Genomic DNA, 24936 nt, shown 5'->3' with positions numbered 1-24936 from the left:
CTCATATGCTATGTAAGAAGTACCGGCTGTATGATCCATTTCTATGTTTATCTTAATGTTCATCAGCTTCGGGAATTAATACGTAGGGGGTAGTAATAGTTATTGATTCATAGGGCGATAATATATAAACAACGCGCTGTTGGTGTGTAACACAACCTTTGCTTGGTTAGCTACGATTTTCTACTACCTTCACCCCCCGTACCAAATAAGAGGCGATTTCCACAGCGAATTCTGTGGAAAAGTGTCCTCGATCAGGTGAAGGCTATGTTACACAGCATCGGCTCCGCCTTTTGTCATTGAGATGAACGCGAAACGCCTCCGCTCAACATCGATATTTACCCCCTTGTAGACGTTCTGATGGTTACACACGCTGCGTAGTTGGCATGTCGATAATATAATCTCAGTAAATGCGATACTTCGAACACCCTTGTTGGGTAGCTTTGCTCCGGCAGTACCGTACCTAGGTGTATGGTTAGGCTGGTTTCTGGCTAGCTTTCCTACCTAATCTATTTCCTTTCAACTACCCTCTTTCCCTTGCCCAAACAACTTCTGTCTTGAGATACAGAACAACAAAATCTAACTTAAATCGACTATTACACGGATTCTTCCACTTACATCATTTACGACTGACACTATGAGACATATAAGGAAGGGTTTCTCTAGGATCAAGGGCAAGTGGAAGTCACAAAGGGGCGATTCCCTGACAGCTAGTAGAGTATCTTCACCACAACCACTTGAGAACTTCGTTGGAGCTACTCGAAGCCTGGATATAGACATCCGCCCTAATGCTAACGCAAACGACTCTGAGCCGTCTGATTTGGCTGTTCTCGTTCCTGCCGCAACTACAACCTCGCCAGCCGCTACGAAAGAGATCTCAGCGCCTACTTCAGTCCCAACCGTCGATGCAGTATCGATCAAAACTGAGAACGATGTCTGGACTGCCGCATACAATAAGTTCGCTGCTCGAGAAGAGGGCCTCGCTAAGGACTACAGAACACACTTGACCACCATCACCGGTACTCTGTGCTGGGGTTCCGACTGGGCAAGGTCAACTGTCGAGCAACTGCAGAAAGACAGAGAGAATAGACAGTGGCATTTCACTTTTCTCGGCAAAGACATAAATATTCGGACACAAGCTGAGAAGTTGTTGAAGGTCCTTGTATGGAGCAATGGTATCGTTAAGGATGCCCTGAGTGCGCAACCATACGCGGCATTAGCTTGGTCCGGTGTCTCGATTCTTCTTCCAGTATGTAAAGTCCACCGGGATTTCACGCAGATTCTAATTGGGATACAGCTTCTAGGGAGCGCTACTACTCAGAACGAGGCCATGTTTAAAGGCTTTGATGCAATTACCCGCATCCTGATCTACTGGCAGTCTTATCAAGACACATTCCCTTATCAGAGCTGCTCCCACAGTAGTGTTATACTACGGAAGAGTCTAATTGATTTGTACTCCTACATTTTCGAATATCAAGCCCTGATCATATGCCATCTATCAAGCGCACAGTTATCTCGTGCATGGAAGGCACTCGCTGGTGGTGATGAATGGGAAAAGAAGTCCTCCGATGTGGAGGAGCGGAGCAACCATTGTAAAGGCTTGATGGACATTACTCAGCGTGAAGACACTCAGTGCAAGAGCGATCACTATCTGGAGCAGGTGGATAGGTCATTTGAAGTACTTCAGCAGATCATTGCGAGTTTGAATGAGCAGAGAGAGGAAAGACGAAATGACCGCCAACGCGAACTACTTGCCGACCTAGCAATAAATCACGAGGAATTCAAGGACAGGAATCCTAAGAAGGTCGAAAACACATGCAAGTGGTTCTTAGAAGACTCGAGCTTCCGGTCGTTCCGTGAAAGTCACGAGTCAAGCTTCCTCTGGGTGTCAGCTGGGCCTGGATGCGGAAAATCGGTGCTTACGAAATCTCTGATCGATGAGCGGCAGTTTTCTACTACTCCTGCGACCTCTGTTGTCTGTTACTTTTTCTTCAAGGATGATGACGAGGGACGTAACCGCAGCGCCAATGCTCTGTCTGCCATCGTCCATCAGCTTTGCATACAAGATCTGACTGGCAAATTCACAAATCACGCCCTATCTCAACATAACCAGTGCGGCAAGAAACTAGCTACAAATTTCCCTAAACTTTGGGATACCCTCCTTCATTGCGCCAATACCCCGAACGCGGGAGAGATCATCTGTGTTCTTGACGCCCTAGATGAATGCAGACAAGACGATAGGAACGAATTGATCAACAGGCTGAAGGATTTGTTTTTTCAGGCGCGGTCGTCGTCGAGCTTCACTCAAAGACTGAAATTTTTCGTCACGAGTCGACCTTACGATACGATCGAGAGATTGATCGAGAGCTTTCTGAACTCTTCGAGTTTGAGGATTGATGGAGAAGAGCACTCAGTTGCCATCAACCAAGACATAGACCGTGTCATTGACGCCAAGCTCCCTGAACTGATCACCCATTTTTCACCACGTGACCAGCGCCTTGTTTCTGAGCGCCTCAAAAGCATGAACAATCGTACCTATCTCTGGCTACGCCTGACCTTCTACATAATAGAGAATAACCCTAGTGATTATTACGAATCCTCTGATGTGACGACTCTACTGGACCAGCTTCCCAACGAACACTCTAAGGCGTATGAGAAAATCCTCGAGCAAAAACATACAAAGCATACTCGGCATATTTTCCAGCTAATGCTCGCTGCGAAGGAATCTCTGAGCGAAAGAGAAGCATTGTGTGCATTCGAAATGATAACGGAGAACCCACCTGTTTCACACTCAGAGCTCGAGGAGGGCATACATAACATTGACCCTTTTAAGAAAATGGTGAAGAATTCATGTGGGCTGCTCGTTGATTTCCACGATTCGAAACTGTCCTTCATTCACCAAACCGTGAGAGAGTTCCTGACTGGGAATTCGGAAGAGGGTGGTGAATCGAAATGGGCAGGGACGTTTAAGCTGCCTGAATGTCATAGTGCAATGGCGCTTTCTTGCATTCAATACCGATCCCTTCTGGAGCTAAATTCACCCACTGAAGGTCACGAACAGAACGACAATACGCAGTACTCTTGGCCCTTCTTGGAGTATGCACGCGTATTCTGGTACACCCATTATTTAGAGGGATTTCATGGTCAATACCTGCTTACAAAAGCTCGCGATTTATACCGCATGCGTAATAGTATCGGATGGCTTAAGATGTGGTTTTGCGGAGAATGTGAGCTGGAATACGATCTGGCCGAACGAACCTCAAGAGACTTATTCATGGCGGTTGCACTCAGATTGAAGTCCGTAGTCCATGCCTTGCTCGATGAAAAGGCCGCCAATGATCGTGCAGATCATAAATACTATCAGCCAGCACTGAACTTTGCATGCCAATGTGGCCTTTCAGATATGCTTGAAGTTCTTCTTGATAAACCCACCTGTGACGTGAATTTATCGGTTGGTCATAACAGTTGGAGGCCGATAACTTGTGCCTTAAGTTGGGGAGATTTGCAGATACTGAGACTGCTTCTCGACAGGAGGGGGGAGGAAATTAAGGTCACCGAGAATGACGTGGTGTGTGCAATAGAACACCGGGAGCGCGGCCAAGAGTGTATGGCTCTACTTTGTGAGAGGGTGGGGAAGAAATTGCAAGTCACAGAGGATATCATGAGAAAGATACGACTTAAGAGGGATGATTACCAGGAGTTTATGGTGATGCTCTTGTCGGGAAGCAAGGAGCAAGACCATTTCGCAGAGGATGCCATACAGGCAATCACGGATCGTCGAGAGGATCTTTGCAGAGGGACGCCTGGGGCGGCAGAGATGATAAACCTACTGATTGACAAGCGGGGAGAACTTTCCCAGTTCACGGAGGATTCCGTAATGGAAGTGGTCAGGAATACTGACTGGAAGGTGTTTCTAGATGTGCTAATTAAGTTAGAAAGAATTCAATGTTCTCAGTCGTAGGTGGAGTTAAGGAGTGGGTAAACTAGGGTCCGAAGATACCGCTCAATCGTTTATGAGATAGAACCTAGCTAGCTAGAGCACTCAATAGTATCTTGAATTGATCCCTCGTGTGCACTGCAAGGGCCGTAGGTCCCACCGCCGCCCTAGAAGGAGCACTAGAAGGACCAGTGAACTGAGATGGAAGCTTATGATGAATTTAATAAAGCGTAAGCAATATAGGCAAGTGGAGATTGTTGAGGCTATATAGCAATGGAGATGGGACGAATGATCATACGGGATAATATTGGCCTACACTAATCTACCTGATAAGACCTATACTGTTTAGGTATATATAATCTGTAAGGTTTTCTATAATCATTTTGAATCCACACATTGCTTCCTTTTTCCGTAGGGGGTCGGCGGCATCTCTCCTTACTCTCAGGCTTTATCGTCATTATAGATCTCCTATGGTACTCAATATTTACTATTCTGTAGGAATAAGTAGCGAGAGGTAGAAATAATGGAACAAGAAAGATCATTACTCAAGATATATGATTTGCATTTATAATTACTTTAAAATTGAGGACGTAACAAGACCTACCTAGCACTTGGATGGTGTTCTAGATGCAGAATGAGGGGCACGTTATATAACAAGGGCAGAGATACTGGGCTTGGAACTTGGAATTCAGATTATAATGAACAACTAGGGCTGCATGAGTCCTTGACCAACCAACTCCTTCTTGGTTGTTGGTGGCTTGACTCGATTCTATATACAACTGGTCTGCCAGCCCAAGCCGCCTAGGTATCTGGGGTCTGTTTCGAGAAGCGAAGTCTGTATAACCTCACTTTCAATGTTGCCTGCATGTCTCCGAAAGATCATGAACAACCTTCAATGGCCTTTCATACAGTGCAAGGCGAACTGAATATTCAGCTAGTACAGCTTGTACGCGTGTAATACATAATAACATCCTTAACTAACTCCCTACCTCCGACTACTGTTACATGCCTTGCGAGCAACCCCTAATGAAGATTACTATAATATTAATATATAGCCGACGTTTAGCAGTGAAGAGCGTCGTTTGAATGGCACAGGTCACTCAAGAGTACTAAGCGACAACCTGTATAAACTATTCATATCTCATTTGTCAATTGATTCGTTATGTGAAAATAATCGCTCTCCCGTGATGACTCAACCACATAACGCCGGTCCCAACCAAAAATACAATCGCTCAAATCAATGCTAATAGCTCATATCTAGAATCAATGCACGAGACCTTCTAAGATAGTACTTCCCGTAATCACGCTCGCCTCTGAGATAAAGCCCTTATCAAGAGAGAATACCTTCCCAAGCACATTAGGCACAAAATTTCCAGCTAGCTGTTCCAAGCGGATATCCTCCTTCTTGACGTGCTCGAGGAAGAAGTTCCTGAAGGTGGGGATCCAGAATCGCATGCGGGCAGAGTGGAAAGGCACGTCAATGCCCTTCAGAAGGATTGTCGCTCTGCCCCTGGGGATTTCGACGTCGAGGGGCAGGGACTTTGACTGCGCAATGTGCTGTGCGATAGTCGCGCCGAACATTGTGGCTTGAGGCGAAGGAGCCGTTAGGAACTCCTCAATTGCTTTTGGTTGTACTTTTCGCTCTGCAATGGCGTTCAGGACTGCTGTGAGACAGCTGAGGTTATGTACCTGTTGTATGTTAGTCGGGAAGTGTGCTAAGGGAGTTGTCGAGTATCGTTACTTACGTGCCCGGCGCAGACATATTGGTCACCTTCGACATTGAGGTTCACGATTTCTAGGAGCTTACCGCTCTCTTGAGCAATGTACCGCACCAAAGTCTTCAGTGCGTTGTCATCGAAATCTATACCACAATGTTAGCCTGACTTTTGACAAGGGCAGAAGCCGAAGTCTTACGTTTCCCGACCCTGCCAGGGTTTGCAGCCATCATGCTGTAGCCTGTCTGGCCATTCTCATCCCGTGGAATGGCGAACTGCATCATCAAGCCACGGTAGAAAGCAGTGCTGAGCATATCCTTGAAATCAACGAATGGTGCCATTGAGGAGAGTGCACCGTACTCTCCCAAGGAGTGTCCGGCGAACATGGCACCCTCCTGTACGAGTCCCTTCGATCGCATATGTTCAAACATGGCCTTTTCGACGAGGATAATTGCGGGTTGGGCAAAATGCGTCGCGTAAAGAAGCCCTCGAGCCTCGGAGAAGGAATATGATGTCGAGTTGCGAGTGAGACCTGGTATGATAGGGGCAGAAATGCGAAGCCCATCCTCGGTAGGTAGCTCGGTCTTCAGATCTAGATAATTCGATAAAATCTTCTGTCCTTCGCGGCCTCTGAAGTGTAAGGTGATTTCCTTGGGGTTTTCCCTGATGATATTGAGAATCGAGAACCCTGAGGAGTAGTTAACATCATACCGGGATACAAGAAAGGGAGAATGATTACGTGTGAATGAGAAAAAGGACGAAACAAAGCCCACATACCATAGAGATTCCTTAAATGACGATCCATCTCATCATAGATGGACTTGGCGACAGGGCAACTCTCATATAGAGCCATGCCCATTCCAACAGACTGGCTACCCTGTCCCGTGAAGATGTACGCAGTCGAATGCTGGACAGTCTCTGCCTCGCCACGAAGCACTTCTTCGCCTGATTCCTCCAGCTGAGCAACGACATCGAAGATCATGTTACCGTTCTTCATCGCGACATGAGCAATCTTCACCAGCAGTCTATCCCCTGGCCTGACGATGTTGACGAAAGAGGCATCGAATCGGCGCAGACGCTCAGGCTGCCCTGGGGTCACTACATTCTCTACCACTCGTCTCGAAACAGCCATGGTGTACATGCCATGCAGGATCGGGCCAGGCAATTCAGCCATTTCGGCGAAGACAGAAGACCCGTGGATCGGGTTGCAGTCACCTGACAGCTTCGCGTAGAGGTGGGTGTGCGACGGGGCTATGACAGAAACTTCCGAGTCTCCTGTCCACCCTGGATTCTTCAGCGGTACTCTACCATCAATAAATTGTCCCTTCCGCGAGAGGAACTCCAGCACTGGGTTTCCATGGCTCTTTGGCGCGTCGAATTCTACAGCGCCCAACTTCCTGCAATTGCCATTCCATAATTTCTCTTCGACGGTGCCTCGCACAGCTAGGTTGGTGGCGGAATTCTGGTTTGCCCGCTGGCTCCTAGTGTGTAGTTGGAATGCCAAGGTCTTGCCAATTAGCGGGACAGATGGGTCATCAAGCTTCAACCAACTGCGATCTCGTAAGACTATTTCGTCGATATCGGACTGTACCTTTAGCTCGATAAGCGGCTCGTCTTTCGTCTGGAAAGTGGTCTGGTCATGCGAGAATTTGCCTTTAATGAAGAACTTGGACGCGACGGTCGCGATGTGGGTGCGCTCTCGCAAGAGCTTGGCCTCCACGGCGATGGACTTCCCAGAGGCTTCGATCGCGATGGATCGGACAGAAGCCTGTGATGTGACCAAGTCGCCCACCGACAGAGGTGACTCGTTGGAGACGTACTCGACATTGATTGATTGATGGACGAGGCGCATAAGGTCGCCTTGCAGATCATGAATCAATAATGGTCTCATGAGAGCTTCCCACGACGCGATCACCGCGGACTCCAATGGGAGGACGTCTGTCGGGCTGGTAGGCGCTGCGCCTATGAATGCGTGTGACACTACGGAGTGCAGCGAGCTCTGCAATTCCCGCGTAAGCTCAAACTTGCCACCAAAGAATGTATCAGTCAACCGGCCCTCGCTACCCGCGCCACTCTTTCCGAGCCATAGATGGGCATAGAAGTCTTGAACGCGTCGGTCGCGGCTCTCAGTAGTGTCAATTAGTTGCCGTGTGCGCTCGTCATATTCCCATTCTAGTACGAGCGAGGCGCTTCCCGAGGGAACTGACGCGTCTCTGTGAATGACCTCTACCCGCAAATTCTTTGATGAAATGGGTCTGATGGAAACGACGCTCCTCCCGGTAGATTCATCGCGAAGGCGGAGTTCCTTTGAGGCACGGCCAAGAGATAGTGAATAGCCGTGTCGCGGAGCGAATATTTGACGGAATGGATTTGGCCGGCTGCGCTTCGATGCTGACTCGAACATCGTCTCTTCGCGCATAAGGGCAAGGACAGATGCGCTAACATGGGATCGAAGACATTCAATCCACGTTTCTAGACTGGGAAGCTCGTGGCCTGGGGTGGGCTTATAGAGGGTGTGGTCTTCCATCTGGTCGATGAGAATGTTTTGCGAAGCAGGACGCGATGTAAGCGCTGTCGCTAGACGCAGTTTCGGACGGGTTCTGTATTCTGCCATGCCGCGCATCATAGCTACCAAGTCGCCGTGAATCTCATCCAGGATGTCTTTGGCTGACTGGTCATCTCTGGTAGAGTATTTCACGGAGACCGGGCTCTGTAAGATGCAGACTCGTTCCGGGTCTTGGCCGATGACTGCGTCCAAGTCTTCGGACTGCCAAAGCGAATCTTTCTTGAACCAATGCTCGAAGTCATCGTCTAAAGCCACGACGAAGTTGACGGGCTTGCGGCCTCGCTTCTTGCAAGACTGGATGAAGTAACGAGCGTCCTCGGGGTGGATAAGGTGAACTGCTAGGTCAGGACAAACCTTGGTGAGCCGTTGGGCTAAGCTCTCTGGTTCGTCGAGCCAAGACGTCTCTAGGGCTCTAGAGCCGAGTCTTTCAAGCGCTCGCATAGAAAACTCACTCACCATGTCGCGGTAAGATGGGTTGACCCATCGGCGCTGATAGCCAACATACATCAGCTGAGTTAACCGCGAGATTATTTCTGCGTAGGTCATGTCTTCTACATCAACCGGGTGCCCAGCGGCGTTTTGACCAAACCAGGGCTTCGCAAAGTCTGCATTGAGACGTTGAATGATCTCGGCTTTTCGCTTCAAGAGGGCCGGTTTCCTCTCAGGTTTAGGGAGGTTGAAAATAGTGTCATCTAAGTCTTTCCAGAGGCGGACGCCGCGCGTAGCCAACTTGTGAATAGGCTGGCCCATCTCAGACGTAACAGTCAGCACGCCCCCTGAGGCTTCCGGTTGGAGGTAACTGTTCTCCCATTTTGCGCTTCCAACGCCGGGAGCCTTCAACAAGAGTTTCTTTACGCCTGGAGAGGTATGCGCATCTGTGGCCACCATCATTCGACTACCTAGCAAGATTCCATCGCATGGCATTGACGGCTTGCCGAATTGAAGAGACCAAGATCCGGTCAAATAGGGCAGAATCCCAGCGCCGTTTCCGAGCCCGCTGCCTACCACGAGGTAGATGTTCTCGTGGCGTCGGATCTCGCTGTACATCTCTACAAGTGGTTCATGAAAGTCCTCACATGAGTGGTGCCCACCTCCGCGACCGCCTGTCCATTGGAGAATAATGGGAAATGTGGGATGCCGCTTTGCAATCTCGATGACCTCTCGTATAGCACGTATAGACCCAGGCTTGAAGGAGATGTGCTTAATGCCAAGAGTTTCGATATACTCTGCTGCTATCTCAGGAGAAGGAACGCCAGCACCAATTGTGAGACCTTCGATAGGCACCCCCCGGCGGATGAGCTGGCGGATCAGGGGAATCTGATATCCAATCGCCTTCGGATCGACATATATCAGATTACATGTGATACCTCGCCCTGCCGGGATGTTCGAAACGACTTTGTCTATAGCAGCTTCAAATACCGCCGCATTATGGTACCCGCCACCAGCAAGTTCGATGTGATATCCAGCGTTGATAACAGCTGCAACGAAGTCCCAGGGAACTGTCGTCGGAGTCATACCAGCAGTGATAATAGGCGGGGCCTTCAAGACACTAGTGAGCCGAGTCTCGAGATGATAGTAGCCATCCGAGTATAATTCAAGTCGAGGTTGGAACCTCTCGCGCCATGAGGCTGCAGGTGTGGCCAAGTCTGAAAGATTCTGTGTGAATAGTTCGGCCTTGCTTCCTATGATGGAAGAATCGCCAGTGTCGAGCTTCGTGCCATCTATAACGCGGACTCCGTACCCGTCTACTAGTTTGTGAACCATGTCGCTGAAACGTCCAGATCCCAAAGTGATGATATGCGAAGCACGCTTCTCGCCGCCGAACTCTAGCGTTTTAGGCCAATCTACAATATTGGTGGTGACGGCTTCGATGACCAGCCCCGTGATGTCTGTCTTAGAAGCGTAGATCCTTCGCGTGTCTAAGCCGTCCTTTGTGTGAAAGACGGGAATGCGTAGGCTGCTTATTGTTGCGGCCTTTGACCACGACTTGGACATTCTATCCTTGACGCGGTCTGCAGCTAATTGTAGGTGCGGTGAGTGGAAAGGAGAGCTGATAGGTAGGTATTGGAAAAGGATGACAGGCTTTCGCTTGCTATAAGGGATTCGACTTTGGTCCGCCCCATCTACTGCGCAAATCTGGCGAAGTGCTGAAATGAGGCCATAGAGGCTCCTTGGCGGTCCAGCGACGACATGATCTTTCGAGCTGTTGATCAGAGCTAGATAAAGCTGTTCATGACTTCGGAGGTGTTTGTTGTTGGTGGCTATGAATTTCTCTAGGCGTCCTCGAGGAATGCCACGTACCAGCAGCATGTAGGACGGCGTTCCATAGCCGTTCTGTATGCTATCATTGACTATCGATGTGTTGATAGGAGAACCAGGCGCGTTTACATGACTTTCATATCCCATCCAGAAGAGAAGCTCTATAGCCCATCTCGCCTCGTCGAAGAATGATTCCCAGGAGTGCGATTTTGCAACGGCGGTAGCAATGACTATACCCTGAGAGTGACCTGTTGCTCCTGAGAGGAGGTCTCCCATCTCGCCTGGTGTCTTCCCCAGCAGTTTGCAAATAATGCCGTACTGCAGTAGACTCACTAAACCGATGATAGGAAAGCTGACTGCAGCGCTTTCTATGAACGTCTTATCTGGACGTGTTGATGAATCGCTGAGCCATTCTACCACGTTTATTTCTCGGCCTAAGTAGAATGATTTTGTGTCGGGATGTTGTGATAGCAAGCTAAGTGCAGCGCTGAGAGATGTGACTAGCGACCCGACAAGGGGTTGATACACTGAATATATCTCTGCGAGCTCGTCTACACAGGCATTGTTATTTGCGCCTTGACCGCCGAAAACCACCATTATAGAGGTTTTCGGATCTTGTGCCAGTTTCGGAAGAGCACTTGGACTGGATAATAGTGGAAATGCCAGTTTCGACTGCAGCATCATAAATGTCCGCAAGATGGACTTTTGAGTAGATGTGCCATCAGGTAACCCGCGTACGAAATTGTGAATGTCCTTTTTCTGCATTATCTCGGAATGTATTGCGTAAAAAAGACGTATTAACGTTCCCGGCGGGACATTCCGTCCCAGCAGGTATTCAAGGAAGCTATAAATTAAAGCAGCGCCAGACATGAACTTTTTGCCATCATTCTGGGCCCCCGGTCGTGCTAATGAGGCGAGGAAGGGTCTGAGGTGTTGACTGAGATGATATACATCTGATAACCCCAGGGGTAATTCTTGCTCGACATCTTCGTAGCTGATTGTGAATCTACCGGGGGTTTCAGTTAACTCCGGTGTTGGGTTGATCTCATCGAATAACGATGGGCTTCCTTCTGAGCTCATCCTGAAAATTTAGGGTTATGTTGCACTTCAATTGATTTGTTAGATCTGGTGGGATGAAGGATTATCAGAGAGCAGCCAATCAGGGGTGAGAAATAGTTAATCGTAATATCATTTGTTAGATGAGTTTAGCGTTCGTATAACTCGATATAATGTTAAGGGGACAGTGGAAGAAGGATGGTATATATTTTGAAGTAATCAACATCAACACATATGGGAAGCGGTTAAATGGCACTAGAATCATACTTAAGAGTTACCAGGCTATCATAAGATAAAATCTACGCATATGTACAGAACAAGCAGGTACGATCAGATCTTGTCCAACGTATCAAATCAATCTTCAATGGCAATGCGTGCTCATCAACAGATCGCGCGCGATAAGAAGCTAGCTGACAATTTGTCGCTTGATTAATCTGTCAGACATTTGCACGTCAAGATCCATGCAGTCCTGTATGCAACAGGATTCGGCCGCATTGTACCCGAGAGGACTCGGACGTCGATCTTTTGGTGTAAGTTAGCTGGGTCCGAGCATACTTCGGGTCCGGGCCCGACTGCCGAGCGGACCCTCAATTGTTTGAGTAAGCCGCCTGCACGCAGTAGGGAGACAGCCGATTCCTACTCAATTGGAGAATAAGCGATATGAGCAGATAATAACAGTGGCTGGGAAGCTCTCGTTAATCATGTCTTCCTGACCCTTGCTCTTCACAAGGTGCATTTTGAAAGCGCTACAACGTATAAGTGTGAGTCAGGTGGACCACCTCGGTCTTTGTTCACGTCACTAATGCAGCTTAGAAGGCCAGTCTCCGAGCACGTCATTTAGTTTGGAAGCCTGAGAACCAGACAGTATGCATGTCCCACAGCCAGATGATAACTCAGAAAGGCCATACGATGAGGTTATCATCAAGGTTGTCGACTACGCCTACGACTATGAGGTTGTGTCAGAGCCGGCCTTAGCTCGAGCCAAGATGGCCCTGATCGATTCCCTTGGAGTAGCCATTGAGAGTCTATCCCTGAGCAGTGAATGTGCTGCTCTAGTCAAACCGCTACTTCCTGGCGCCGGTTCTGTCAGTGGAGGTTTCAAATTGCCAGGAACGGCATATCAAATGGACGTATTACAGGCGGCGTTCAACATGGGTGCAATGATTCGATATCTCGATCATAACGATGCCTTCGCTGGGGCGGAATGGGGTCACCCCTCTGGTAAGTAGAATATCCTTCATCACTCACCAATGTCGATGAATTTGGGTCTCGTTCGACAAGAAATGGCTGATCAGTATGTATAGATAACCTTGGAGCTATTCTCGTCATTGCCGATGTACTGACAAGGGAGGCACTGGCACAAGGGAAAGAAGAGGGGATTATCACCATGAAACAAGTTCTGGTCGGTCTCATAAAATCTTACGAGATTCAAGGCTGTTTTCAAGTCAAGAATGCGTTCAACCGTGTTGGATTAGATCACACTATTCTAGTCAAAATCGCTTCCACAGCTGTAGTATCTTGGTTAATGGGCCTCTCACGGGAACAAGCGCGCTCAGCAGTCTCACACGCCTGGGTAGATGGGCACCCGCTACGTACATTCCGCCAGTCACCGAACACAGGGCCGCGGAAAGGCTGGTCAGCCGGTGATGCATGTATGCGCGCAGTGCACCTAGCCACTGTGGCGCGAGCCGGCCAGCCAGGAATTAAGACGCCGCTGACGGCTGCCCGATGGGGATTCTATGAAGTACTAAACAAAGGCAATGCATTCGAGCTCCCACGACCATTTGGCACATGGGTGGTTGAGAACGCTATCTTTAAGGTGCTGACTGCTGAAGGTCATGGCCTGACTGCAGTCGAAGCCACGATGGCAGCGAGCAAGCAGCTACAAGAGCGTGGTCTTGATGCCACCAAAGACATTAAAAGCATTCACGTGCGCACGCAAGAAGCGGCCATGATTATTATCAACAAAAAGGGACCATTACACAACCCAGCAGATCGAGACCACTGTTTAAGGTATATAATGGCCGTCGTTCTGCTAAAGAACGGTACCGAGGTAGAGACGGAGGACTACCAGGATGATAGCCCCTTTGCCAATGACCCTCGAGTTGAGGCACTGCGGTCGATCATCACAATGGAAGAAGATCCCCAATTCACGCGAGACTACCATAATCCAGAGATCCGCAGCGTGGGCTGTTCTATCGACTTCCATCTGATCGATGGCACTGAATTCAACACAAGACTTGAATTTCCCCTAGGCCATCCAGCGCGCAATGAAGAAAGCTTTCCTATGGTGCGGAAAAAGGCCATCCGCAACCTAGAACTCAAGTTACCGAAGGCTGGAGTTACTCAGATCATGGAAACCTTGGACCAACCAAGTTTCGACTCTTTAGCCGTGAGCAGATTTATAGATCTATTTCAGGGGTGAGGGACGCGAAGAACTCAAATAGTGTAAACAATATAAATAAATAAGATTTCATTCCAAGCTTAGATATAAACATCACTCAGAATGATCCTGAATTGCGATGCTGCCATTCGACACCATTTATTCGCAGATTACCTCTTCGTGACAGGGCTCTCAGCAACACCTACTAAGCACCAGTTATGGCACACGGAAGGGTAAATGACATACTTGAACCATGAATGAATAATAACCATTAAACGGTGACCGTTATTCGCACAAGTTCATAGGATATCGCGTTTGAACATCGAAACTATGAAATTCTATAATAGTCACGCTGTGCCCATGTCCCTCATATTCTAGTTCACTCCGCTCTTTGTAGGCTTTGCCAGCACCGCCAGGAGTTCCGAGATATCTTGAAGCTGATCTATCGTCAACACAAGTTTCTCAATCTTCTCTACCCGCTCCTCATCAATGACCGAGGTGGCCAGCCTTCGATACTTGTTTCGGATCTCTTCATTAGTGATGGGCGGGTCGAAACCTTTCGGCATTCGAACTGTCTCCTCGAGGCTGGTGCCATCCTGAAATTCAACAGTGACATGGGCGCCACACCCAAGATTTGGGTAATCGAATTGAGAATCATGATGGCAAGTTGTCTTGTTCACTAGCTCCCAGACCTCGTCGCGGTTCAGCTGGCTGTCGGCGAATTGGGCGATCAGGACCTGATTATCAATCAATTGCGTCGCACTGATGTAAGCGGCGCACATTTGCGATCCCGTGCTCGTCAGGGGCCTTTCATGGGGTGCCCAGCCATCGTGGTGCAATATAGTTTCTGATAAACCAACTTTGATGCTCTTAATGTTCTTCAGGGCGTCGCGAGCAAACCGTTGCGGATGATCTTTCTGGAGTTTCTCTACCGCTTCTACCAGTCCATGACAACCGCCGACGCAAGCATGTAGCTTGAAGCGGATACGGGAAGTGTGCCACACGTCGCCAAGCCCTGCGACGACCTCCTGGACATTGTATCTGGGCGTCTTGGTGCTCCCTTGACTGAACATGTTCAGAAATCCACCATATCTACGCTCGTACACCTTCTTGATACCAACGTAGCCATTACGGGCGAGAAGAGCACCGAAGAGACCGTTACGGGCCGCAATTCCGTGCTGCATCCGCTTGACCATTCCCTCGAACTGGGCTGCCATGAGACCGCAGGCCTGTGTGCAGGCAATGCCAATGGCTGATTCAGTATTGACGGCTGATAGACCAAGGAGCTTTGAAGATGCAGCAGCCGCAGCGGGGCAACCAAAGACGACTCCAGAGTGCCAGCCCCTGACGAGGAGATCCGTGCCATGGATTGCCATGCCTGAGCGGGGTCCAGTTTCGAACCCCGCGACGGCGGCGATGAGGAAATCAATACCGGGTACTGTACGGCCGGGCTCCTGAGTTCCGTTACTCTGTCCACTGGCGGAAGAGCCGCGCACTTTGGTGTTCTTCACCTGTGCGGCAGCAAAGAGGGAACCAAGCACTACACTAGCTGAGTGCAGCGGTGCAACACTGTGGTAATCGTCTAATTCAGTAGCCTGAATGAAGCCGCCATTTAGGCAAGCCGCTGCAAGAGGACCTAGTTTCTAAAAGACGCGTCGTCAGTGAGCAATTTACGCACAATTTCGACGCGGGAAAGCCTCACTTCTTCGTATCCTATGAGGTTGCATTGGCCTTCAGGCTCATAGGCTAGTACGGCGTCCACTGCCTGCTCCGACCATGGGACGTGAGCCCCAACGAGCCCACATGCAATGCCATCTAGTATGAGATGCTTTGCCCTTTCTAACACGTCCTCTGGGATATCTTTCTTCTCTAGGCCGACGATCCATTTACACAGGGTCTCCGTCACACCACTGTTCTCATCATTGGTTTCATCAAACACTTCGTTCTCGCTATGTTTCGCCATTATTATGGAGTTATGGAAGTGTTGGCGCTGAGATGAAGCTCAAATGCGACCTTGATGATATGTCTATGAGACGACGTCCCTCTCGTGCACGTAATTACACCGGGTTCATTATTTATGCAATAAGGCATAGCTTCCGCATCGCGTTCCATATCCGCATTCGGTGCCGTTTACAGTGTCGAGCGGCTTGTTCCATGCTTAGTTGCACGTAAGACCCCGCGGGATCTCCAAGCCGACCCGGTTACCGCTATTCACCACTGCGCCGTTCGCGCCCGGCAATATCGGGTTTTTAGACACTGCTGACAGCATCGTTGGTCGACGTGAATATTTGATATAACGCATGGAGCGTTTTTTGTCATGTCCGTCGGATATCGGAAGCGTGATAGTTAGATAGTAGTCGTTTACCTAACAGGCAATCCTCTGCTCGGTCGCCGGGCACCGAAATTTTCGACAGATCTCGTGAAGGCAACGAAATGCCTACAACGATCTACGTCGTGGCGCAGTCGGTAGATAGGCTGATTAGTGTGCACTTTAGGTATAGCAAATCTACCCTGCATATGCGCCTAGTCTAAGGTGGGCTGCTCTACTTGCTATGTGTCTCGAAGGTGTAATTTCAAATGAAAAGGCAAAGCATGTTGCCTCAAATGTTATCAGCGATAGCATAGAGGAGACAATGGATTCACTAGTATTAGGGATCTGACGCACTGTTCTCAAGTTATATGCAATGCCTTGAGAAACTAGTAGACACACTCGCAACATACCCATTTCTGGTACACATCTACAGGGGGCGCACATGTTGCTATGACTATGTTGAAGCCTACACATTACTTAATCTTTAACACCCAATCGATAAAATGTGAACGTATAATGGATCAAGAGTTTCCGCATAATTTTCGGCTAATAATATAGAATATATTAAACTAAAGATCAGTAGATTGCTTGCAGATGCTGCAAGATTGAGAACTCATGTGAACAAACGATATTGAACAATGATGACGCCAGCAATAGCGTCGAAATTGTAGTAGGACATATTGTACAGCGTTTCATGAAATGTTAAGATAAATCACTCTATGAATTACATTAGGACGAAGTTAAACTTTGTATATTTCTATGTTTATATAAAGTACTACGATAGCAGTAGTCCTTACCAGACGCCAAATAGATAAGACTTAGCTGTGACTATTTCGCTCATCCTATTCCTTCATATTTAGGTTGCCGGTGTATTTCTGACCTGGGCGCCAAATACGGGGTTTCCCCTCTGCAGAAAAAAAACATTAGTCAACTTCTCTGAAACAGGATTGTAACAAATAGAATATCGTAGTGTTATGACATAGAAAAAAGAGTATACGAACCCATCGCTTCTTTCCAGTGTGCTACAAAACCTTGTGTCCTTGACACAACTGAAATGGGAAGGATAAAGTTAGACGGGAATCCACTGCGATGTGCATGTTAGCATACTTCATCTTTGCTCCAATATGACCCAACTTACAGCGCCTTATACGCAAATGCAGCGAAAAGGTCGGCATTAGGTCTGAGTTTCCTAGAGATGAAGTACTCATCCTGAGCAGCTGCACGGTCAAGTGCGAACGCGACCTGTAGCAGAGGGTCTTTGGAGGCCTCATCTGTCAGTTCATTCAATATTTCGCTAATGTATGTAAAGCGCGGATCAGTCACGCGATAGACACGGTGACCGTAGCCGTACAAACGCTCTTTGCCCGCCTTGACGCGTTCGATCTTGGCTGGCACGTCGTCGACGCTGCCGATCTCTTCGATGCTCTTGTATGCAACCTCGATAGCACCGCCGTGTAATGGGCCGTAAGTGGCGGAGATAGCGGAGATCAAGGATGATATGATGTCAGGTAGTGCAGAGGCAGTCTGCAACAGAGCCGCGGTAGAGCACGTCATTTCATGGTCAGCGACGGTAGTCCAGAGACGCTCGATCACGTCGACGTAGCGCGGGTTTGGCTCCCCTGTGCTCTCGTCTACCAGCCCCGTCATTAACATGAAGTTTTGGACGTAGGAGTAGTCCTTCCTCGGAGGAGTGAAAGGCTTGCCCGTGTGGTGGCAGTAGGCAGCAGCCGTGATCATTGACAGACTCGATAGTACCCGGATAACTTCCTTGTCGACATTCTCAGGTTGGCCGAGATAGAGGTTCTTAGCTGCGTGGGCTGGAATTGCATCCATGTCGGATGACTGAAGAGCGCTGAGCCCAGCGATCATCATTCCTATAATAGATCCATTCTTTCTGTCTCGTATAAGTCATGATCAGTAATGATTCTCCTTATTACTTAAGTGATTATCTTGTAATTGGCTTACGGGAAAGATCTAATAACATTCAGAACATTGTCATCAATGAGAGGAACCTCATTTAGACGGTCTTGGTAGTTTTTCGCCTCTTGTGGCGACGGCCAGTGCCCCCAAATGAGTAGGTAAGAGAGGTCCGCGAACTTCTTTTTACCTATTATATCATGGATCGAGTAGCCTCTGTATTGAATTGTGCCTTCAAGGCCATCACTAGTCACCTGGTTAGCAGGATAGAGCATAAAACCAGCGTGAGTTGCGAAATTGGAGGGGTATCCAGGAGACTACTGACATGTACGTTATCTTGCTTTCGCTGACTAAAGTGTTTGAGTATCCGGGGTCATAAACGCGGAGCCCCTGTTCGTTCTGGTGTTCAGGATGCTCCTCATCTTTTGGCGCTTTTATCGCCTTAAGATCAGTTGCGTTAATGGAATTTTGTTGAATATCAACTGTGTAGTGTAGTCTTGTTCGACTGTCAATTATGTGCAGAACATCGCCCTGAGGCTGTTTAACGGAGTGTACGCCATTGAAGGCCTTGGCGCCATTGACACCGTTCACCTTTGGAGCTGTATCAGAAGTCATGATGATAGGTCACAGTTGTGATTCGACATAGGGACCTTCACCCCGGGCTGACGTTTTGCTTGCACTCTATATAACTATACGCTATCAATTGCAATCTTTGGAATCATTTGAATTCTCCATAGAATGACTGGCCTCCATCATGCTCATAGTTGTTGTATCTCCGATCGGCGTAGATGCTTTGCTAACCGGCCGGTTGTAACGCGCCGCGGCCATCTTCGGTGACGGCCACCGAAAGCCGACCGAAGACTTACCCGGTTCAACTGATCAGCGCCGAGACGAGTAAGCCCACATTATCAAATTATTTAGTTTACTTATCTCTAATTCTCGTCGTGCAGGTTATTCTGTCCCCATTAGTTATTGCTTGATTAGGGAAACAGGGGTCTAATTGGTGATGCTGATTACAGCATTTGTACTCTCATGATAATCAGTCTATCATGCATCCGGAGCTCGCATATTAATCTTGCGAGTAGTACTTGATATGAGAATTGAGAATGATATATTTTTACTTAGAAGCCTCGACATGTCCATCACGTTGCTAAATATTATTTGTGATTGTACCTTCACTGTATAAGCTCGAAATATAGTTGACACCTGCCCTCTTATTAATATCTTCCCCGTTATTAGAGTAGGTCTTGCAATCAGCTGCGTAGCACTCGAAAAATCCACTATGACCATCACTACTATCGCCGACCCGAGCCGGGCTACTGAGGAGACAGAGGAGTCGAAGCAACAGATAGCCTACAATCTGTTGATAGAACTTTTAACGTTAGACATATATTCTCCTTAGTGACAATCACATGTCGAATTGCAATGAGAGACACGTAACTGACTCATGTCTGTATAGTTATCAATTTGCTTTCCCGGTACAATGGTAAGTACTTCGTCCCAGTCTTCATATCTTATCAGCACGCTCCGATATTAACTAGCATATAAGGATAAACACTCAAGAACAGCTATTAGCTTCCAAGAGAGATGTTCGACGCATTATTGAGATAGGGCCTGCAGGCGTCCTGGCGCCAATGGCTAAGAAATCGGCCCGGAAGCTCGTTGGCGAAAGAGATGTTGCACAGGGAATTGAACGAGAGTTCCTCAGCATTACCAACGTTGACGACGCGCGAAAGATATATTACGATTATGATGAAAATACCACCACGTCATCTGCGGCTAAAAATGAGCCTCCATCCTCTCAACCCTCTCCGAAACCCTCTCCTCCGGTTGCCGACGCGGCACCGGTTCCAGTTCCGGTGGCGCCTCCTGTCGCCGCTGCGGGGAGCATTGTCGACACACCACTCACACCTACTGATATAATATTAACACTAGTAGCACAGAAATTGAGGAGGGCATATGATGAAGTACCTCTTGGTGAAACCATCCAGGCTTTATCAGGTGGTAAGTCGATTTATACATACTTTTCCAACGGCTCTGGAAGATTTTAACGTGTGCAACAGGAAAGTCTACGCTTCAAAATGAGCTTATTGGTGATCTCGGGGCAGAGTTTGGCGATATGCCGGACGGCAGCGAGGGTACCTCGCTGGAAAGTCTCAGCGAAAAGCTCGCATCTGGTTTCTCCGGAAAGCTAGGCAAGTCGTCGAAGAGACTAGTCGAGCGACTCCTCTCCTCCAAAATGCCTGGTGGCTTTGGCCAGAAGGAGGTGACAACCTACCTGGAGACACGCTGGGGTCTGGGGCCCAATTGTCAATTGGCGGTTCAGTGCTTCTGCGTGACCATAGAACCACCATCTAGGCTCTCGGATGCAGCCCAGGTGCATGACTTTCTCGACCAAGCTGTCACAAGATACGCCAAGAAATCAGGTCTCTCACTTCCTACAACGTCCTCCGGTCAGACGTCGCAAAGCGTGCAGGGCTCTACCGTAATGGTAGACGATGCTAGCCTTCAGAAGCTCAAGACCGAGCAGGACTCAGTTTTGCGAAAGCAACTACAAGTCCTAGCCCAGCATCTTGGCGTTGAAATCACGCCGAGTGCAGCCTCCGAGCTGCAGAACAGTAACGAGCTTCAACAACATCTTGATAAAGTCTATGCGGAGCTCGGTGAAGAATTCTATACGGGAATGGAAGGAATATTCGACCCCATGAAAGAAAGGCGGTATTCATCGTGGTGGAACTGGGTGCGTGAGGATGTAGTGCGACTCTTGCAGCAAGACAGCACATCGCGCGTCACAGCAGAGCGCCTTCAAGCGCTTCAGAACAGGTGGACGTCAGATTTGGAAATGATGCTGCGGCATCGCGCAAAGAAAGGTTCTGGCAGACAGGTAGCGGAAGCCTTGCTGAAGGCAAAGCCGAGTACTGAAGAGGCGGCGTCGCCCGTTTTCCGGTTTTCGGAGCCGGCAATGGGGCCTCATACATCCGTTGATGAAGAAGGCCGGATAAACTATAGCGAGAAGCCCCGGTCTACAGGCTCAGCCACGACATCCGACCCGGTCACGTATTACGATGTCGTGAGCTCTACACGCCGTAATGGCCCTTGCAGTAGCTTTGTCCACTGTCTTCGAAAGACTAGAGGTACGTGGCAGTATGACCGTCAGCTCACAAACACGTATCTCGATGGCATACTTGTAGGAAATACATCTGGTATTAGCTATGCCGGCAAGACGGCCCTTGTGACTGGTGCTGGTACCGGCTCAATTGGCATGGAGGTGGTTCGGGGTCTGCTGGCTGGCGGCGCTAGAGTGATTGTTACGACGAGCCGCGCCCCAGCTTCTTCCGGGCCAGCCATGGCTCAGGCATACAAGGAGGTTGGTGCCCGCGGCTCTGAGCTTATCCTGCTTCCTTTCAATGCCGCCAGCAAGAAGGATGTTGAGGATTTGGTTGCATACATTTATGATAGCAATAAGGGACTGGGACTTGATCTGGATTTCGTGGTCCCCTTCGCCGCCATCCCCGAGCCAGGCCGCGAGATTGATGAGATCGATGCACGTTCAGAACTGGCGCATCGAGCTATGTTGACCAATGTACTGCGATTATTTGGGTGCATCAAGCGGCAGAAGGAAAAGCGGAACTACACCGGACGGCCGACGACGGTGCTTCTACCACTATCACCTAACCACGGCGATTTTGGCGGCGATGGCCTCTACTCTGAGTCTAAGATCGGCCTCGAAACTCTGTTCAACCGCTACCACTCAGAGCGGTGGTCGAGCTATCTTTCTATTATTGGTGCCGTTATCGGCTGGACACGCGGAACTGGTCTGATGAACGCAAACAATATCGTCGCGGAAGGTATCGAAAAGCTAGGCGTAATGACTTTCACAGCTGGGGAGATGGCTTTCAATCTGCTGGCCTTGCTTTGCCCCTCCATGATCGCAGAATCAGACTTAGAACCGGTCTATGCCGAGCTTAGCGGTGGTCTTATGGGCTTCCAGAACCTGAAGGAGGAGGTCACGGCCATCAGGACAGGTATTACGAGTAAACGCCGTCAGTGGCAAGCGATTGCCGCCGAGAGGAAAAAGCATGACGAGGTTCTTCGGGGGTCTAAAGCCCCCGCTGCCGCAGATACAGCTCAGCTCAGTACACAGAAGAAGCGCTCCAACATTAAGCAAGGATTCCCGAAGTTATCGTCGCATCAAGATATGACTTCAGATCTACAGGGCTTGGAGGGCATGGTGGACCTAAGTCGCACTCCTGTCATCGTCGGGTTTTCTGAGCTCGGGCCGTTGGGCTCTTCACGTACCCGCTGGCAAAAGGAAAGTTCAGGCAAGCTCAACCTTGATGGCTTAACGGAGATGGCATGGATGATGGGCCTGGTTAAGCATCATGACGGTCAAGTCAATGGCGAGCTATACGCCGGCTGGCTAGACGTAGAGTCCAGGAAACCGGTGCAAGAGGACGACTTTGAAACGCGCTATGGGGAGCACATCCTAAAACACTCGGGCATCCGGCTCGTGGAGCCCGAAGGCTTCGATGAATATGACCCGTCGAAGAAAGAATTGCTCGAAGAAGTGGTGTTAGATGAGGATCTCCCAGCGTTCAGCACGTCAGAGTCGCTCGCACGTTCGTTCGAGCTTCGCCATGGAGACAAAGTTAGCGTATTCCCGGAAGGTGCCGATTCTGAGAACTGGACTGTCATACTGAAGCGCGGTGCCACGTTCCTCGTTCCTAGGTCGACAGGTGGCCACCAATCTGTCGCTGGGCAGGTACCTAAAGGCTGGAATGCATCTACTTATGGAATCCCAGAGGACATCATCGCCCAAGTTGATCCCGTGACGTTATACGTGCTATGCTGCGTATGCGAAGCTATGTTCAGTGCCGGTATTGAAGACCCCTTCGAGTTTTACAAGCATATCCACGTCTCCGAGCTAGGTGTCTATATCGGTTCCGGCGCGGGTAGTCTCAAATCTACGCGTGACAGTAAGTATTTCCTGCATTCATGTCCCTTGTCATTTCAGTACACAGTTGGCGCGTCTGCTGCAACATGGATATTACCAAGATAATGGGTAAATCGCTGACTGGCACTCGCCTCTAGTGTACCGTCGACGCTACCGCGACAACCCTGTCAAAGGTGACATCTTACAAGAAACATTCTTGAACTCGATGGCTGCTTGGACGAATATGCTTCTTTTTGGCGCGACAGGGCCGCTCAAGACCCCAACAGGCACCTGCGCGACAGCTATAGAATCCCTCGACGTCGCTTGTGAGAGCATTAGATCCCGGAGCGTCAAAGTCGCTATAGTAGGAGGCACAGATGACCTACAGGAAGAGCTTTCTACCGAGTTCAGTAACATGAAAGCAACGATGGTGGCGCAGCAAGAACTTGCTAAAGGCTACCTCCCATCCCAAATGTCGCGGCCAACGGCGACTTCACGCGCTGGCTTTGTGGAGTCCGCCGGTTGCGGTGTCCAGATTGTGATGAGTGCCGAGCTAGCTCTACAGATGGGTCTTCCTATCTACGGTGTCGTTGCTTACACCCAACTGGCTGGAGACGGCGTGGGCCGTTCGGTGCCAGCGCCAGGCAAGGGTGTCCTGACGGCGGCACGAGAGTCGCCTGGAGCTTTACAGTCACCTCTATTAGACTTCCGGTATCGCCGATCAAAGCTCGAGGACGAGTTCGCCATGATCGAGGAATGGCGGTTGTCACAGTATGCTGGTGCTCAAAATGCCAAGTATGATGAGGCAGTCGAATCGGAAGCGGCCAGCCGCAGATCACACGCCCAATGGCTGTGGAATGGAGATATCCGTCAACTCAACCCATCTATCTCACCCATACGAGCGGCTTTGGCAGTATGGGGGCTAACCATTGATGATATCAGTGTGGCCTCTTTCCACGGTACCTCTACCAAGGCCAACGATAAAAACGAGAGTTCTGTCATCAACCAACAGATGACACACTTAGGGCGTACTGAGGGCAACCCGCTGCTCGTGGTTAGCCAGAAGTATCTTACTGGTCATCCAAAGGGTGCCGCTGGGGCGTGGATGCTTAACGGATGTCTGCAAATACTCGAGCATGAGGCTGTGCCAGGGAACCGTAACGCTGATGACATCGACGCGGCCTTAAGGTCGTTCCCACATCTTCTTTACCCGTCAGAGACAACAGCGGTCCCTGGTATAAAGGCATTCATGCTGACATCATTTGGATTTGGACAGAAGGGGGCCATTGTAATTGGCGCGACTCCACGCGTCCTGTTTGCCGCGCTCACGCGAGCCGCCTTCGAGACCTACCGCAAACGAGTGGAAGAGAGATCACGTCTGGCCGATCGCGCGTTCCAGCGCGCCATGTTGAGTAATTCGGTCTTCAAGGCGAAGGACCTGTCGGCTTGGAAGGAGTATGGGAAGCCACAAGAGCCTTTTCTTTTGGATCCTCAGATCCGGGTTTGAGATGGATAGGTAGTGGACTACATATTCGTTGCCATCTTTCCTCCACCAAGAATGGCCAAGAAACAACGTACCACACTAGACTGTATTTGGTCACCTCTGATCAGCCACTCCTTTCCATAAAAGGCGTTTCGAATTATCTATGTATCAGTCATGTTGATATGTTTTCTATAGATCTTACCTACTAATGAGATTATGCATGGAAACATGGACTGTTACACCCTATTTATATGTGCCTTACTCTCAATCTTTTGAATTTCTGACAATCGCTTGCTTAGTTCAAGTTAGGTCAAAGTCTATGCAACGCTGCGACGCATGGTAAGCTGCATCGGACCCTTCGATAACTGGAGGTGGACGA

General features: G+C 49.2%; 6 protein-coding genes across 6 annotated transcripts; 3 read left to right on the top strand and 3 right to left on the bottom strand.

Moving 5' to 3' along the window:
• The first annotated feature begins 347 nt into the window (after positions 1-347).
• Positions 348-4022, top strand: F5B22DRAFT_659652 (uncharacterized protein). The gene has a single exon (XM_047980218.1). The coding sequence runs from the start codon at positions 635-637 to the stop codon at positions 3956-3958; it is 3324 nt and encodes a 1107-aa protein (XP_047834599.1). The 5' UTR covers positions 348-634; the 3' UTR covers positions 3959-4022.
• Positions 4023-5055: 1033 nt separating this feature from the next.
• On the bottom strand, positions 5056-10636 carry F5B22DRAFT_592417 (sterigmatocystin biosynthesis fatty acid synthase subunit beta). Its single transcript, XM_047973916.1, has 4 exons — positions 6427-10636; positions 5849-6337; positions 5680-5795; positions 5056-5623 (listed from the first exon to the last, which is right to left on the bottom strand). The coding sequence occupies exons 1-4, from the start codon at positions 10619-10621 to the stop codon at positions 5198-5200; spliced, it is 5226 nt and encodes a 1741-aa protein (XP_047834598.1). The 5' UTR covers positions 10622-10636; the 3' UTR covers positions 5056-5197.
• Positions 10637-12396: 1760 nt separating this feature from the next.
• On the top strand, positions 12397-13955 carry F5B22DRAFT_659645 (uncharacterized protein; the record flags this gene model as incomplete). The annotated part of the gene is made up of 2 exons (XM_047980217.1): positions 12397-12751; positions 12835-13955. 2 exons carry the CDS (start codon positions 12397-12399, stop codon positions 13953-13955), a joined length of 1476 nt encoding a protein of 491 aa, XP_047834597.1.
• A 332-nt stretch (positions 13956-14287) lies between these two features.
• F5B22DRAFT_642995 (uncharacterized protein) lies at positions 14288-15876 on the bottom strand (the record flags this gene model as incomplete). Its single annotated transcript, XM_047978207.1, has 2 exons — positions 14288-15556; positions 15616-15876. 2 exons carry the CDS (start codon positions 15874-15876, stop codon positions 14288-14290), a joined length of 1530 nt encoding a protein of 509 aa, XP_047834596.1.
• A 1190-nt stretch (positions 15877-17066) lies between these two features.
• Positions 17067-18765, bottom strand: F5B22DRAFT_659643 (citrate synthase; the record flags this gene model as incomplete). Its single annotated transcript, XM_047980216.1, has 5 exons — positions 18467-18765; positions 18190-18387; positions 17363-18118; positions 17226-17308; positions 17067-17131 (listed from the first exon to the last, which is right to left on the bottom strand). Exons 1-5 carry the CDS (start codon positions 18754-18756, stop codon positions 17067-17069), a joined length of 1392 nt encoding a protein of 463 aa, XP_047834595.1. The 5' UTR covers positions 18757-18765.
• A 658-nt stretch (positions 18766-19423) lies between these two features.
• On the top strand, positions 19424-24581 carry F5B22DRAFT_633950 (putative fatty acid synthase alpha subunit FasA; the record flags this gene model as incomplete). Its single annotated transcript, XM_047976912.1, has 5 exons — positions 19424-19521; positions 19601-19627; positions 19691-20145; positions 20205-23117; positions 23233-24581. The coding sequence occupies 5 exons, from the start codon at positions 19424-19426 to the stop codon at positions 24579-24581; spliced, it is 4842 nt and encodes a 1613-aa protein (XP_047834594.1).
• Positions 24582-24936: the final 355 nt, after the last annotated feature.

The sequence above is a fragment of the Xylaria bambusicola genome, assembly GCF_022495145.1.
Source record: "Xylaria bambusicola strain CBS 139988 unplaced genomic scaffold F5B22scaffold_5, whole genome shotgun sequence".
NCBI classification, from domain to species: Eukaryota; Fungi; Ascomycota; class Sordariomycetes; order Xylariales; family Xylariaceae; genus Xylaria; species Xylaria bambusicola.
This window is presented reverse-complemented; position numbering and strand designations above follow the sequence as displayed.

What these genes read in the sequence shown, in the direction of transcription:
- F5B22DRAFT_659652 (XM_047980218.1), top strand. Translation starts at nt 635, where the DNA reads ATGAGACATATAAGGAAGGGTTTCTCTAGGATCAAGGGCAAGTGGAAG.
- F5B22DRAFT_592417 (XM_047973916.1), bottom strand. Translation starts at nt 10,621, where the DNA reads ATGGGATATGAAAGTCATGTAAACGCGCCTGGTTCTCCTATCAACACA. An exon ending in TCATTTAAGGAATCTCTATG is followed by an intron (nt 6,338 to 6,426) that starts GTATGTGGGCTT and finishes ACTACTCCTCAG; the next exon opens with GGTTCTCGATTCTCAATATC. An exon ending in CCCTGGCAGGGTCGGGAAAC is followed by an intron (nt 5,796 to 5,848) that starts GTAAGACTTCGG and finishes ATTGTGGTATAG; the next exon opens with ATTTCGATGACAACGCACTG.